Source organism: Palaemon carinicauda, chromosome 16, assembly GCF_036898095.1.
Source record: "Palaemon carinicauda isolate YSFRI2023 chromosome 16, ASM3689809v2, whole genome shotgun sequence".
In the NCBI taxonomy this organism is placed as follows: Eukaryota; Metazoa; Arthropoda; class Malacostraca; order Decapoda; family Palaemonidae; genus Palaemon; species Palaemon carinicauda.
The window spans coordinates 17115269-17132625 of record NC_090740.1 but is presented as its reverse complement, the minus strand read 5'-3'; the positions used below and the strand labels follow the sequence as shown (position 1 = coordinate 17132625).

Genomic DNA, 17357 nt, shown 5'->3' with positions numbered 1-17357 from the left:
TCAGTATTATCAATTTATTTATTATTGATATATATTCTGTATCTGAATTAGCCCTTATAGTTATTGCTATACGGTATATAGAAATAACTGGCCTGTGAAATTTGGATTTGATATAACTATTTTCCATGCTAAGCTACTGAGCAAAATCATATCAAGAAAGTTTTCAAGGTGTTGTTGAATGTTACAAAATAGTTTTAGTGTTCACATTCTAATTTTGAATTAATTATTTCTTTTAAAGAAAAAACGTATGGATTATTTTGGCAAATATTTTTGGAAGCTATTAATTTGGATAGTTGTCAAACATTTTATATTATTTCTATGAATCTTTCCTTCAAATCCTAAGCTATTAACTTAGAAGTGACATTAATATGGCCTCATAGAAAAATTGAATTTTAAATCTCTACATACCTGCTACAATGGACCTATCTCCTGAGCCAACTGTCTATACTGGTAATAGGTGTGGACTCGTAAATGCCATCAAACAGGAAATCGGTTTTAATTAGTTTGTTAGAGATATATCTCCAATAACTCTTACTCTCCACATCATTACATTTCTTATCAATCATTTGTTATGTAATTTATTTTTTGCTTGTAGTCCAGATGAGTAAGGTACTGTATCTCTTAATTCATGTATTGACTTAGATATTGTCTATGGACCTGCATTAAGGGGGCCAGCCGGTATGCCAATATGGGGTATAGGAAGGAAAACACAAAATCTTGAAAAAATTCAGAGAGCTTCGTATGGCAATGGAAAATGCTTATACGAAATATTTTTTCAAATTTCCTCTTACTTTCATAGTTACAGGGTAATTAGTAAAAGTAACTCAATAAACCAAAAACAAGAAAATGCAGGATTCCTTCTGTTATTGTAACTTTTGATAATTATTATATTTTGATATAAAATACATTGTGAGCAATGGCATCTGTATAATTCCAAGTCACAAGACGATGTATTACGCGATAATTACTTCCTAGCACGAACCTCATAGAGAGTACGTGCCTGAGTTTGACCTCTGACATTCACTCATTTTTGCGTCTGTATTTCTCAATTTCGGCAAGAATTTCATCATGCCTAAGAGGAAAAGATAATTTTAACATCTTACTAGCATAAGGAAGAAGAAAATTTGCTCTAATAAGAGTTCTAATACAAACTCTTTCACTCTTTATTTGGGAATATGCTTTCAGGAAAGCTGGAAGACTAGCCATAAGACTTTTAGCGAGTTATAACTATTCTAGCATTATTTAGCTGGGTTGTAGAGGGTTAGTACCAGCTACCCTGCCCACACACACAAATGTGTTGTCTCTTTACTTTTTCTTTTGGCTTGATAAAGATTGGGTGTTGTCCCTCTCGCAACCGCTCAACCATTTTTGACTGGCCCTTGACTAATTTGTTGTTTTTAATTTTCTTTCTTTATTTTTAAAGAAGTGTGTTGCAGAACCGAGTCGGCGTACAGGAAGTGAAAGAAGCCTGCGGTTCCTTCGGAGGTTTTCCTTGAGGACGAGAAAACTTCTTGCTTATTTGCTCCGGATTACCCTTGGGTGTGGAGGACTCCGCCCCCTTCCCTTAGCGAAGAGGCTCTGCCCTCTTCCTCAGGGAGTTGCTCTTCTTTGATGCACCTTCAGCTTGACCTCTCTTATGCTCCTCAGGTGACGATTAATTCATTGTTATGAGTTAGTTAAGCCAGAAACTTGTTCCTGCTACCCCGGAGTGATTCCTTCAGCACTAACGACGCCACACTCCCTTGTTCCGAGATGTCAGCCTGTGGAGGGAGTACAAAGGTAGAGGCTTGTTCCTGTGCTTCTCATGGGACACATATCCCGTTCACGGGTTAACTGTTCTTCTGAGTGGTCTCTTCAGTACTGACAACACCGCAATCCTTCGTTCGTTCTGAGTTGGTTCAGCTGGTAGAGGGAATGTAAAGTCTGAAGCTGGTTCCTGCTACTCAGTGAACACCTTTCTCGTACGTGGGTTCCGTCCTCTCTGGAGTGATACCTTTAGCGCCAATGATGCTGCACTTCCTCGTTCCGAGATAGCCTGCGGAGAGAGTGCAAAGGGCTGGAGGTTATTCCTGCTCCTCTCAGGGGGCTCATTTCCTGTTCTCGGGTTAGGTCCTCCCCCGAGTGGTCCCTTCAGCGGTGACTCAACCACACTCCCTCGTTTTGAGATCGTCAGCCTGCGGAAGGAGTGCAAAAGGCGAAAACTTTTTCCTGCTCCTCCTGGGACACCTCTCTCGTATGTCGGTTAAGTCCTCCTCAGAGTGGTCTCCGCCACACGGGACTCCGCCACACGGGACTATGAGAAGGTGTCTGATTTCGCCCATGCCTTTCTCTAGCCCCTCGGAGTGTGGTTCATCAGATCATTAGGAGACGACTGCTTGCCCCCAGCCAGTTAAACGCACCATCACTCAGTTCCCACTAAGGAGTCTACCAGGAGCTCTTGTCACACTCCCGAGGAAATCCTGACGAGCAATGCAGCTATATCACCTTTACGTGAGCGCGCTGTGCATGAACTGAGGCACCTTGCCACCATTGACCAGTGCTCGCCACCCCCATCTTGCAGCGCTGACATAGGAACTTCTTGACTGACAGGGGTCCAGCTTGCAACTACGGTTCTCTTTGTGACATTCCTCTACATGTGATAGCCAGTCAGCCTGTGACCACACATCGGCTAAACTCCTTCGGGAGTTTTTGATGAGTTACGCAACTCTGAAGACGGGATGTCTTCAGTGTTCCAGGGGATTCCAGTAGGACGACGACCACCTCAAGCAATCACAAGCAGCGCTGAGCTCGCCACCTATGATCTTCACTGCGAGAGGACAATAGACTCGCACGCTAGCTTGTTTGCACTATTTCTTAAAGCACTATTGCTGCATCGAACTCTTCATCGAGTCTTCTAGACTTTTGTTCAGAGCAAGAGCGAGCACTATCTCATCAACGCCACTGGTAGCGCTTGGAAATGATACACACGCTAGACTACTGTTGCTAGTGCGCGGTACCTCATTAGCACACAGGTGTGTTAGCAACCGTGGTAGTGCACAGGTGTGCGATACTTTGCATGCACTCTTCTTAGACGATGCACAGAACTTCAATCTACGATTTCTACTACTCGTGCTACTTCGTTACCACTCGCAGTTTTTCCATAAGGGAGTTCAGCGCTCACACTTTACTTTTAACCTAGCCCAGCACTCGCCAACGGTAGAAGGAGTGCTGCACACTTGTCAATCTTCGCACTTAATGTCTTGCTTGCCACGTGGAATGTGTTGTATAGCTCGCATATTCGGATGTGCAAGCCTTTACTTAGACGCACCTCTCCTCGTTAGCTCTCGCGAACGTTCCTTATCCGACTTCTTCTGCTGTGGCTACTACTAAATTTACTCGTTGTGAATTGACATATATTGGATGTTGGCGATCAGTTGCCTCCTCATTTTCCTGTCTTTAACCATTTAGGTCACTTGTTTTGGTATTTTGTTACCTTAAAAGTGTACATCTTAATTTAAATGATAGACAGGAACTTCGCAAGTGGTGCATGCTCTCTCACCCTTACGCCGTTGGCAGCGTTTGATGACTAACGCCAATTTAAGCTCTGCTCATTGACGGAGGCAGGGCGTGTTTTCCGTGAGGTCAATCTCTAGGTGTTGGACAACTTCCCTTCCAAGGGAAAGTTAACCTTCACCAGGTTTTGGGCAACTTCCTCTTCCGAGGGAGAGTTGCCTTTCACCTTCGACAGACTGCAGTTTTCCCGCTGGCGGGGAGAATCGCCTACATCATACATGAGAGATTTTCTCCGTTCGCCAGACCTCTCAAGGGGGGTAGAGAGACAGTCCTACATATCGACTGCTGCAGATAAGAAGGTTTTCCTTCTTGCTTCTGCCTCTTCCCTCGTAATTCAGTATGAACTAGGGAATCTTCCTTCAAAATTTTTCATCTTGAACATCTCTTTACAGGCCAGAGAACGCATCAGAATCAGATCATTCACTTGGTTTCGGTTTCCGATACCTTGTGATCTTAACCTCACTCCGTCATGCCCTCTTGGAACAACGGTCTCGTAAGCCATAACCCCGTTGAGGTTTTTTGCTTTTATCCCCTATGGTCCTAGCTCTGGGTATTTATTGAGCACTACTTTGAACAAATCAAAGAAGTAAAGCATTCTTGCCAGGTTCTTGGTACATCTGTGACTCCTACAGCAGTAATACAGAAAGGAGGACTAAATCAATCAGGTCCTTCACAGGTTGTGTAATAGAATATTGGGCAGCCAGTATTCCTTAGTTACCCTTGTTAGGGAAGAATCACAATTGTTAGTTTTTCATTTTACTCATGGGAATATGGGTATGTGTTGTAGGTGTTGCTTGGTTGCAAATGGTCATCTGGAATTAAGCACGAGTCTACTTTGCAATACCCTGTTACTAAGTCCTTTTAGACTACACAGCACTTTAACTGTAAAAAAAGGAGTGTAATAAAGGAAAACTTCATTTTGGGGAGGTGCTGTGTCATCTCCAAAACCCTAGCCTCAGGCATGGGAATGGATCATTGTTGTATGCCTTTGATCACGAATGGTGGTTGAAGGTTGTGGTGTCAGTACGCTGACAGTCAACTGAGAGAAGGATTCTTTTCTATGACGTCTCCCATAATATCACTATGGCAGAGGAAAACCAGCTACTGAGGTTCTGTGGTGAGTTTGAATGAGCCTGAACTTATTGGTTTCCCTCAAACATACAAGTCTGTGCTTTGAAGGAGAGACAATATTTATTTGATATTTATGTTGTATTACTTTCCCTGTTCTAGCCTTACAAAGGGATGCTCTTGGAGACCACTCAGCACCTCCCCAAAAGTCCATTTTTTCCAACGTCAATCTTTTTTTTCCCTAGTTAACCCATTCCATTTTGTCTAAGAATGAAAACTATCATGCGTAATATTTATAAAAGGTTTTACTGTATAACTTTGATTGTCATTTTCTTTTTTCAATTGTGATATGAAATTTCCTGATAGAATATTTTTTTGTCAGACATGCTGGCCACAGACCCAGTTCCTGATGACATCGCAGCAGTTCCATCACCAGAGTCTCTTAAAAACAAAGTAATTGTACGTGGCAAAAAGCCTAAGGGTAAGTCATTCTCTGTCTCTCTTTCTCTCATAATTACCTTGATTTTTATAGTTATTTTGATTATAGTTTCCTTTCTTTATTCACTGTATTGAAATTGTTTTATAAAATAAATCATTCATAATTACCAAAATGAGACAATTAATTTTGCTATATTTTAGACCAATATCAAGAGGATTTTATCCCTGTTAACATTTATTTTCAATAATTTTAGAGCTCTTATAAAAGCACTGTAAAGATATTCTCCTTGTAAATAAGTTAGAATAAGTAAACTTCATTGTATTTTCTTGTTCAGGTACTGAAATTGAGGATGATGATGAAGATGATGATGATGATCAAGATAAGATTGACTACATTGATAGTGATGATGGTGCCGCGCAGTCAAAGAGGGTAGGATTTATTCTATCTTTTATTTTTATAATTTATGAATTAAAAAATATGAAAGTTTTGGTTCCTACATTACTTTGTGTCTTCTCAAACAGAGCAAAAATCTTTTTTTTATATAATCCTTTTTGCAAAAAATCTTGTAAAAAGAACTACATTGCTTTTGCAAAGTATATAATGGCTTTATGGTATTGAACTTTTTTCCTCTAATCTCGGCTGGTGTTTTTATTTAAATCTTTATTTCAGAATCTCCTTAGTTTAAAAAATACATTATTTTTAGTATACTGTACAGTATTAGAGGTTATTACTCATACACACTTTTATCTGGTACAAAAAAGCTTAAGTTATTTGATAATTTTCACAGTATTTTACTTTGATAGTGTAGATAGCAAACTAGAGATTTTGTTAATCTGAGTGCATCATAAGGGTTGGGGGGTTTACATCGTAGAATTGAATTGACTTGAATTTCCAAGATTTGCTTATTTGGGTAATTTATTATTCTCAGGTACTGACTGTAAGTATGGATCGGGTGAGAAAATTTAGTAATTATTAACTTTTTCTACTTGGTTTATTACTTCAATAACACAGTAGTTGAGGAGTAAGGATCACGATATTCAATATAGCACATTCAGAATTGATAGTAGATGAGTTTTTTTTTTCCAACTATTGAAATAAATTACTGGTACCTGATATTATGTTTTGGGAAGGAAGGCTTGTGATTTGTCCTTGACATGATTTAGTGAAAAAAATAGGGAAATATACTTTTAGATATACATTCAATGGACTTAACCCTTTTCTTGTTTAAACTTCCTATCATATGAATTACCTTTACATGGGTTTTGTAATTGTGTGAATTAATCTGTTGTGTTGAGTGTTACTATTTTTATTATGTCATAGTTTTAGCTACCTGATAGGATTGATTGCTATAGATCTCTAGTGGGTTTTCTCATATGATTTTAGAAACATCATTGAGTTAGTAGGTATGTTTGATAGTCTGCGATTTTTTTATTGAATTTTACCATAACGAATCAAGTTTTGAAAAATCCATGTTTTTTTCTCACTAAATTTTAGAAACTATATACGTATTTATGTGGTTGGATTGATTTTCTTTGGATAAAAGGTAAACCCCTTTTTTATTTAATTGAATAGCAGGTCATAGCTATTTAACAGTAATTACAAATGAAGTGATTTAAGATTTTTTATCTTATTACAATATATCATGGTAAACTACTTCAGTGGGAATTTATATATTTTACTGTTTCCTATTTGTTTATTGCAAAAGGTTTTCACAGTTGATTTATTACATTTTTATGATTATTTACCTAATATTAATCAATTTTTTTCATAACCAAAGATATGAGTGTAAAGCATATACTGTACATTATTTGTTATTAGGTAGTTTTTTGGGGAGTTGATTTCCTTTGTGGTCTCCAAGGACTTTTCTGTAAAAGGCTAGAACAAAGAATCAAGTACGACATAAAATGGAAAATGAATATTGTCTCCCCAGCACTAGAGCCAGTATTTCAATGTGCAAAGCACATACTCTCTGTATTACGGAGGACCCACAGGTCTATTAAACCTTAAACCCATCACAGCACCTCTAATGCTGATGTGTCATCTGGCAACTGGTCACACATCACCTAGAACCAGTACTAGTACTAGAGACAATACTACTTGGGCACTTTGTTTGCGACCAGCCACCATCTTCTGTGTAATCATGCGACTATGCACATGCTATTACCGACCTATGTCAATGGCAATGTTCTGCATCTAAGCTATGTTAAGTAACAAGAATCAAGTTCTGATTTAGTTATCCACCCGTTTTAGCACTAGTGTTAATGTAATATAGGAGTTATTTTACTGTTCAAGATAGCTCTCTCTCTCTCTCTCTCTTTATTTTTTATTGTTTATTTGATTGGTTTCTCTACGGAGTATAACATTCACCCCCAGCTTTCATGACAGCTTGGAGGTGTTAGAGTTTTTGTATCTTATCACCTCTTGAATTTTTATCCTTTCATATTAAATGTTAGCTTTTCTAATTGTAGATCTTACCCACTATTATCCCTACATTAAGGGGGTCAGTTTCCTGATGGCCCCTCTCCAATGTCTTCTAACAAAGGTATCCTCTCTCAATTTAGGTACTTGGGATCTATTATAAGATAGGAGGGAGGATGTGAGGTTTAGAACTTATAAATTTTTATAGTTTATATACGATATATTTATTTTAATGTTACTCTTTTAAAAAATGTTTATTTTTTCCTTGTTTCCTTTCCTCACTGAGCTATTTTCCCTGCTGGGGCCCCTGGGCTTATAGCATCCTGCTTTTCTAACTAGGGTTGTAGCTTAGCAAGTAATAATGATAATACTAACAGGATTAAGGTAGCCTGGAGGAATTGAAGGGAGGTAACAGGATTGGTATGTGATGAGAAAATGCCAATAAAGCTACGAGTTAAGATCTATACCACAGTAATAAGACCAGTGTGGATTTGAAATGTGGGCTCTTAAGATAAAAAGAGGAAGCAAGACTTGAGAGAACAGAGATGAAAATGCCGAGGTGGATTAAGGGAATATCACTGCTTGAAAGATTGGAAAATTATGAAATAAATAAAAAGAATGGGAGGCATAGTAAAGGCTACAGAGGTAATGTGTCACAAACGAGATGGTGTGGGCTTATGTTGAGGATGGATGGTGGGTAGGGAGTGAGGAGGGGTTGGGAGGAACATGTTAGGTTAGGTTAGGTTGTTTGTGAATGACGAACATGATTGGAGCGGAGATGATCCCTCCCCTCCCCCAAGGTTTGTTTATGTGAGGAGAGAAAGTCCTAGCATGAAGTGTTCCCCTCTGTAGCTTGATCCCGGTTTGAACTATGCTGGAGATATTCAATTTCTTTTCCTACCCATTAGCTTTCTTGAGCCACAGAATTTTAATAATGATAATAGAAATTTATTTCTTTACTTGAGTGATCTTTATATTGCCTCTTCTCCAGAAGTTCAGTTTAATCAACCTTTACATGTAAAATTTAAAGATTTCAAAATTTTCCCAATTTCTTTCCCATGTATAAACCCACCCTTAATAAAGGAAGAAACATTTTAGTGGTAAGTGGTAACCAACGCGACTTTCTCCTTGTACCTTCAGTTACAAAGTGAAAATTATCTCTTATCCTCTTGACACCACAAGACAGTGAGAAGGAGGGTGGGCGTGCATGTGAATATCAAGTGAGCATAGGAATAAGAAATTTTTTTATGCAAATTCTTATTGTTTTATTTCTATGAACCTCCCTGATGTTTATATTGCTGACTCCCCACGCATTCTACCAGTGAAGGAAAGAGAGAGGATAAATTTAGTTAAAAGCAATATTCCATGGTTGATTTACAAACCCGATCTGGTGAATTACTTTTAATAAATCATATCATAATACAGTTTGAAATACAGGACTTAAGATTTTTTATTAAAGGTATTTAGAATAATGGAGAGCTTCTGCCTCATAATCTAGAATCCTGAAAGATCTACTATGGAAAAGGAACAGCAAGGGTTTAGCTGGGGAATTATCTAAAGTACAGTACAGCAGTTAAAGAATTTTAGATTATATGAGATGAACTCTACTCTGTAAGCCACAGTGAACATTGAGAACTTTTACTAAAAGACCACTAGACCCAACTAAGGAAGTCAAGCCATTGTAATAAATTGTGCAGGGAAGTCAATCTTGTCTCCCACAAGTGATGGTTTACAAACCTCCTTAGAATAAGAAGGAATTTGAACCAAAATTTTTTAGTCATCACTAACTTTACAGGTAAGGGAGTGTTGACAAGTCTTATCATTATCCACTCCGGAAAAGACAATTAATCCTTCTATTTATAATTAACTTGTCTTGCTTTTTTGGCCGTTATGAAAAGTAATGTCAGTTTTTCTGTGTACAACGTTGTACTTATCACAATAATATTTAAAAATTCGGTAACAAATTCAGTAGTGAGGATAATGCAAAACACAATAAACACTTATCACAATCTGGAAGGAGGATATGTCTATTTAAAACACAGTGCTTTCCTATTCAAGAAAGCTAACATCCAGCATGGAACCCAATTAGAACTCAATAAACACTTGGAAAAGCTGCCAAGTAAAATGATTCAAGAACACTCCTTGCACTATTACTCCCAAACATCATCTCTTTAGATAACCAACTTGCAAAGCATTTATGTAAAGGTTTTAGTTTGAGGTGTAATGATCAAGTCAAGACTGGAAAGACAATACAGTATTAGGCAATAAACGAGTCTTATGCAAGACAGCACTGTATGTTTGTACATTATAGAAGGCTCAAGGCCTAAACAGAAAATGGAATTGCTAGCGTTTTTCTGAATCAGTGGCAAGAATATATTGGTTCTAGCCACCATGAAATTGATAGCTGAGGGATATAACCCGTCTTGTAAAAATCTACGTCCGCAGATTTGAAAAAATAAAAAGCTACCAAACTTACCTTACTCAATTTATTTAGCTGTTTGTCAGCAATAAGGTTACATAAAGTTTGTAAATAAGATAATTCTTAACTTTCAAGGTTGCCTCCAATTTTCTTTCTGTTCATCTTCGTTTATTGTAGGTTGAACTTGAGGATAATCAGTAGATTTTCCAGGTTGTTTACTACTGGGATAAATGTGGATGATCCTACATGGGCTTGATTTGTTTGTGTAGTAATGCCTACATTAATCCAATTTTAATTAACCTGTGATGAGGTAGAGGCTGAGCTTACAAGCAAATGGAACACACTGCCAATTGAAACTGGATGCAAGTGGTTGAGTTTACCTGAAGCTGTGTTCACCTCAACAAGATTTAAGGGAATCGTATGATATGCCACAACATCCACCTGTGTAATAAAACTTAATTTAGGAGCACTTACTTTAGCGAGTGGAGGGATATTAGGATCCATACTATCCACTCGGTCTAAGGCCTCTAGTTGACTAATAGAGAGACTAGAATTGCGATATGCAAGGGTTTTGCAGCTGACAAACCTAAGGTAATGAAAGAATTCAAGGTTCTGTGAAAGACTTTGAATCTAATGTGCAGTGAACTTTGATAACTTTTACTGAAAAAAACTACTAGAATCAACTAGGAGTTACGTTAGGTTGGCAACAGGGAGGGTAAGATCAGAGTTACTATTTTAAGAGAAGATTCACTGAACTTACTTTAACAAAGGAATCTGGTGATTTCAAGTGCTAAAAAAGAGAAGGGGGAAGAAGGTTCATTGTATCGTGAATGGCAGAATTTGCAAAGGTAGAACCCACAAATATTGAGGGCGACTGTACTTGTGTATGGTCATATACATGCCCACTTGCCATGTGATGTAAAAAAGATAGGTATGATTTTAACTTAAACTGAGGAGACAAAGAGAATAGCACTCCAGTTGCCACTTTCCGGTAGAATGCTCCTTCCTTTACTAAGCGCTTGTGTTTATTGAAGAAAAGAAAATTGAAGAAGTTGAAAATTTAAAAATTATACTGGTAAAGGTTGACTATACTAAGCTTCTGTGGAAGAACCAATGTGAACTTCAGGTGAGTACTGTACTGTATAGAAATAAAATTTTTAATTGTATCATTTTTTGTGTGAGGAGGTGCTGTGTGGTCTTGAAGACCCTCCTCCTCTATAGACTTGTGTTGGGAGGGGGATATTTGAGTCTTACTCTGAGTAAGGTAGATGGTGGCTGGTTGCAAACAAAGTGCCCACGTAATCTTGTCTTGTATTAGTGTTGGTTCTGGGTGATGACATGTCATCGATTGCGAGAGACTTTCATCATTGGAGTTGCTGTGATGGGTTCAATAGAGCCTGAACCCTATGGGTTTCCTTTATATATACTGTACAGAGTACTGTATTCTTTTCACGTTGAAACACTGGCCCTAAAACAGGGAAGACAATATTTCTTTGGTATTTCATGTTGTATTGGATTCCCTCTTGTAGCCTCTTACAGGGAAGTCCTTGGAGACCTCAGAACAAAATTTTTTTTTTTTTTTTTTTTTTTGTGAAAAATTATTAATAGTAAGGTGAATGAAGTTCAAACCACTTTCAGTGATAACAGCAGCTTTTAAAGGAAGAATTACTGTGCATAAAAGCAGGATTGTATTAACATTACTAATTCCTATGCTTGCCTAGCGTTTGTATGCTTTTCTCTTGAAGCCGGCTATTATTTATTTTTATACCTGCCTAGCATTCGAACGCATCTCTCTCGAAGCTGGTTAATTGTCAACATCCATCCTAAAACTAAAAAAATTTCTTTATTCTTTTCTCGTAATAGTACCACTTTATTTAGTAATAAAATATGGTAGTGCATGGTAATACCTAATACTTTTATAAACATGCTCTTTTCTTTGCCTTGAATTCAAATCTTAGTTCAACAATTCTTGGCTTCACTTCGGTGGGTGAGGAGGGTGACATTTATATGAATGCCAGGTGAGTATAGAAACAAGTAATGTTATAGTTGTTATTCTATATATTTCTGTAAACCTTCTCCTGGCATTCATATTGCTGTCTCACACATTGAGAAGGCATTGTTATAGTGAACGAAAGATTTAGAAAATCTAAAGGTAAAGCATTATTAGTCAATTTGACTGGTTAGACTCATCTTTACTTAGAAATATTTTAACAGTACATTACTCTAAATGAATTGAAATATAGTTCATCCAGATTGAAATTGTTAAAACTAAACACTCTTGAGAAGTTAGAAATATAGAGGAAAATTAAGGAATATAAGGTGAAAATTTGAGGCATGGTTGGGCAATTAAAACAAGCGTTTTAAGTAGTAAATCTTAGATTTGTTCGCAAACGGATGGATAGTCATTGAATCCATATGAATAGGAATGTGAAAGTAAGTGGCTGTCAAGTGTATAGAAAACATCAAATCTCTCTTCTTCATTGCTTCCCAAGATTATACAAAGGGTTTCCATGGAGAGCTTAGTGAGAACTGTATTCCTGTTTAGAATTGAGAGAAAAACTACACCCCACCTCATGCCTTGGGCTCAAGGAATAACCTGTTGTAAAACCCTGGGAATGGATCTAAAACCTCCTCTTATTACATTTTTCTCGCAAAGGTTTTTAATCTATTTCAAAAGGTGACCTTTGACTGAATTTTTTTTATAAGTTAGAAAGTAGAGGGAAGGGTTTGATGGCAGAGGAATGAGCTACCATTCCTACACCATGGGAAGGACCCAAGGATCATGATGAAGGATTTCCCAAACTTGATGAAAATGGGGAAACCTTCCCCTTTCTTTGACTTCTAGGGAAGGATCATCATTAGGATCTTCTATAAGAGCTAAGAGTCTTGTTTGCACTGCGACTGGAACTCCAGAGGTCCACTGCTGGCTTGAAAATGCTCCTTTGGAGTGATAGAAACAGATTCTTGAGAAGTAGCAGCTCCGATTCGTAAGGCGAAAAAAGACTAATGTGAAAAGGATCTTGGAATATAACTTAAAAGTTCTGGAGGTCACCAAAAGAAGCACATTATTAATCCTATCGATCTAAAATGAGTCCCTAAATAGGAGAAGTATATGATTAAAGTTTCTGCACCTTAAGGACCACCCCACCCATGGGAAAGCACAGTTGCTCTATACGTTTTAACAACAAACTTCTCAAACACTACAGCTGCCATAGAGACCCATTCAAAATAGTTTTAGATTATCTAAACAGGTTAAAAAACTAATTTGAGATTAAGATCTTCGGTGATCTGCCAGCTTTTATTCTATAAGAATGAAAATATTCCTTACTGTAGGCTCTGTAAAAGATGAAAACTTCAACTATACTTCCAGTTGCATTGCAAAGAGAACATATTTCTTTAGCCAGTAAATGCAAATTCATATATTTAAATGCTTCTTTCTTTAGGTGCTTTACTGAAATTGGGTTGTTGATATGTTTTGTAAGTTAATGCATTCTTTTGTGAGATATATGGTCTTAACAATAAATGGGAAGAAGAGAAATGACCGAACAGTGTGCCCGAGTGTACCCTCAAGCAAGAAAACTCTATCCCAGGATAGTAGAAGGCTGTGGTACAGAGGTGATGGTACTACCCAAGGCTAAAGAACAGTGGTTTGGTTTTGGATTGTCCATCTCCTAGAATAGTCTCTTCTACTCTTACCAAGAGGAAAGTAGCCATTGAACAATGAGAGTATGGTAATTAACCCCTTAAGTGAAGAAGAAATGTTTAGTAATCTATGTGTTGTTAGGTGTATGAGGACAGAGGATAACGTGGGAAGAATAGGCCAGACTATTTGGTGTATGTGTAGGCAAAGGAAAAATGAGCTATAACCAGAGAGAGGGATCCAATATAGTGCTGTCTGGCCAGTCAAAGGATCTAATAACACACTAGTAGTATTTCAGTGGGTGGCTGGTGCCCTGGCCCAACCTACTACTGTACCATGTAAAGAGGCAATTGACTCTAATGCATTGTACTAACAGAACCCTTACTGACTGGCACACCAAAACTGTTAAGCACAATTATGGAAGTTAGCCTGTAATTTATAGCAGATAAGGGTAGGATCCCCTCTATTGTCCAAAGGCTTGCTGGCCTACTGTGATTGTACAATGCTAGCAAAACCAGAAAAACCCTATGAAGCTCATTACTTTACTATCAAAACCTGCAAGCTTTGTAATAGGTGATAAGGAACCTGCATCCTCCCTTTCATCATTGTCAAATAACCTACTTTTCTCTGGTTTATTCCCTAAATTAAATGATAGTATCCTTTTACGACTTGAATAATTATTATGAATTGATTCTAACACACAAGATATTCCTTTATAAGAGGAGCCAAGAGGGAACTACATTTTTTTAAAATGGTTATTCAAATCACAAACTTGCTGCCGGCACATGAAGCAAAGAGAATGAATACCATTATTACCTAGTAATAAACCCCTTGGCAACTCTGACAGCATTAGCTCAACTGAGAGGCAACGAGAGAACTGAATGATAAAAGGTATGGTTACCCAATTGGTAGTATTTCCATGCACTACCTTATGATTTCAATGCTACAGTAGAGGGTTACAAGAAAAGAAAACTGTAATTTTTTTTAGTTTTGGAAGAGACATTGACAATTAACCAGTTTTTAGAGAGAAACAATGTGAACTCCAAGGGAGGCTCATAAAAATAATGCTTTTTGCTCTGTGAAGAAGATACTAATATCAATGTCAGTGTGTAGGTATTTGCACAATTTTATAATATAATATAATATTCTAACTAGATATTGGATAAATGGTATAATTTTTTTTTACTATTCTTCTCTAGAAAAGTATTCCTAAACTAGAAAAATTTGATATAAATTGAAAGTAACTGTTTGGTAATGTAAATATTACAACTAGCAGTTGAGTGGTAGTGTTTTAGATTAAGCAGTAATATATTTGACTAAATATTTCAATTTAAAGTTATAATTTCTATTGTAGGTGTTTCAGAGATATTGGCTATTGTTCCAGTTTCAATTTTAAAAAGTAATTAGAATAAGTTAGATTAAAAAATTTGGGGTATGCAAGTTATAAAAAATAGTTATAGTAAGTAATTGAGATTTAATAACACACTCTTTATATAATGCCAGATCATGAAAAAGCCAAATCATTCTGTTCAAAAGATATTATTTGATGCAGTAATTGTATTATTATGCGCGAGGAGAGAACCTTCATATACTTTGAAATCTTTGTGGTACCTTTTAGCAACTGTGTGTAAGAAATAGTATGTTTTGTGTTTACCTAATATGATACTTGGAGTATCTATAACTCTTATAGAGGAATCGAAAAGTATTACAGTTGGATGGTATCATGGGTTGCTTTGTCTCTTATAAGGAAAAGGGAAATTTGAAAGTAAAGTTAGGAGGAATGACTATTGTTATTTATGAGATTTTAGCGAATTGAAATTTGAAGGATCATGAAAATCATGTTTGTTTCCAGGACTTAAAATAGAATGTAGCTTCACTAATGTTTGACCACTGAATTTTATGTGATTTTTGTTCTTTTAGCTGGCATGCTACTATTATGAGGTATACTATGTTATTATTTTCTTGACTCAAAGTGCTAATAGTGTGTTAGTAAACAAACTGTCATAGAAATGCTTTGCATCTTGAAATTCATTTCCTTGTGACCAGGTTCAAGTTCAAACAGAAATATTTAGTTCTATTTTTTTTTTTTTGTAGGTAGAAAAGTATTTTTTTAATAACTGCTTGGAATTCAAATGCATTTATTAAGAATTGAAGTATGAAGACGTTAACAAACTTCTTTTGAAAAATTATAGTCCTGGTTAAAAGAGAACTGTACTTTAGGTATTGCTATGTAATGTGCTTTTTGTATTGTATTTATTTTTAGCACTTTGGTTAAGAGTGTATGATCTGTGGCATGTATTATCTACAGAATAAGAATTATATTGCTAATGGAGCACTTTACTAGCTCTTGACCTTTCTAAACAAATAGCTAATAGCTTTCTAGCTCTTTTCATCTTTTCTGTAAATGCTGTTGACCTTTTATCACGTGATGTAGGACTTCTTCAACTTGTCCTTCTACCGCTCTTTCAAGAGCCTAAAGAGGAAGAACTCTTCCACAAAGAAACGCAGGAAATCCTTGCCACAGGTATTGTGATGTGGCCATCTTATATTCGTAGTGAATATTAAGTCTTGATGACATGCTTGGAAGAATATGGAATTCCTTCTTGTGTGGTCTGTTGATTTGCTGCTGTTTTACGTTTTAAGGGACGATGTTTGTTTTAATATTAGATGTATATATACAAATTTTTGTCCATACAATGCAGAGACCTCTTACCTTACTTATCCCAAAGTATATGCAGAACAACATATTAGCTTAGTAATACTCATTCTTGAAAGAAGCGTCTATGCCATTCTTCTTTTTTGCCAGGGGAACCTTCTGTGTTTTCAAAATATTTTCTTCATATATGGTACTTATCTTTGCAATTAGCTAATTTTTGTTATCAATGTTATGTTTGTCTGTTGTTTCGTCTGGTATAAATCTTTTGAAACACTGCACATTACCTTTTTTGTTGATTTTAATATCTCCATGGTGCAGAAGCATTGTTTAACATAATGCCAGGTATTTAGTTGTTAATTATCCAAAAGTATAAGAGTTGAAGTTAGTTTTGGATTACACTAGGGGTAGCATTAAGCCCATTTTATGTGTGGTGCTCATGGATGTGTTAAGTGAAGATACTACAAATAAAAGAGTTGTATGAGTTGGGAGTTGCTATATGCAGATGATTGGGTGATTACTGCTAAAAATGAGGAAGACTTACAGAGAAAGGTTGTAGAGTGGCAAGAAGCTTTGGAGAGAGGTGGTTTGAGAGTAAATGTGGATAAGACTGAAGCTAAGGTGAGCAGTAAGGAAGGTAGGGACAGGATAGCTATGCATGAAAGTAGAGGGTTGGTTATAAAACAGGTGGGACAATTCTTTTCTAAGCTAGGAGGGAGGATGTGTGGCTGAAGTTGATAATAGGATAGAAACAGCTTGGGGAAAGTGGAGGGAGTTAGTGGGAGTGGTATGTGATAAGAAAATACCAATCAAGCTAAAGACAAGATCTATACCACAGTAAGAAGATCAGTGTTAATGTATGGATCAGAAATATGAGCTCTTAAGACAAAAAGAGGAAGCAAAGCTTGAGAGAACAGAGATGAGAATGCTGAGCTGGATTATAGGAATATCACTGCATGAAAGATTGGGAAATGATATAAGAAAAATGGCAGGCATAGTGAAAATTACAGAGGTAATAAGAGTGTCGCAACTGAGATGGTGTTGGCACATGTGAGGATGGATTGGGAGCCAGGCAGGCTTAGGAGGAACCTGTTAGAGGGAGATGATTGAGAGGAAGGCAGAGAATTATATGGAGAGATAAGGTGAAGGATGATATGGAGAGAAGAGG

General features: G+C 36.9%; 1 protein-coding gene across 9 annotated transcripts in view; it reads left to right on the top strand.

Moving 5' to 3' along the window:
• LOC137655668 (1-phosphatidylinositol 4,5-bisphosphate phosphodiesterase delta-4-like) overlaps nucleotides 1-17357 on the top strand; it is a 277338-nt gene that overhangs the window by 228794 nt on the left and 31187 nt on the right. For 8 of the 9 annotated variants that reach the window (XM_068389616.1, XM_068389620.1, XM_068389621.1 and 5 more), the window contains 3 exons: nucleotides 5003-5101; nucleotides 5394-5488; nucleotides 15971-16060. In XM_068389616.1, coding sequence (XP_068245717.1) covers nucleotides 5003-5101; nucleotides 5394-5488; nucleotides 15971-16060 — 284 coding nt within the window. The remainder of the gene's footprint in view (nucleotides 1-5002; nucleotides 5102-5393; nucleotides 5489-15970; nucleotides 16061-17357) is intronic. The other variant, XM_068389614.1, reaches the window with a different exon arrangement.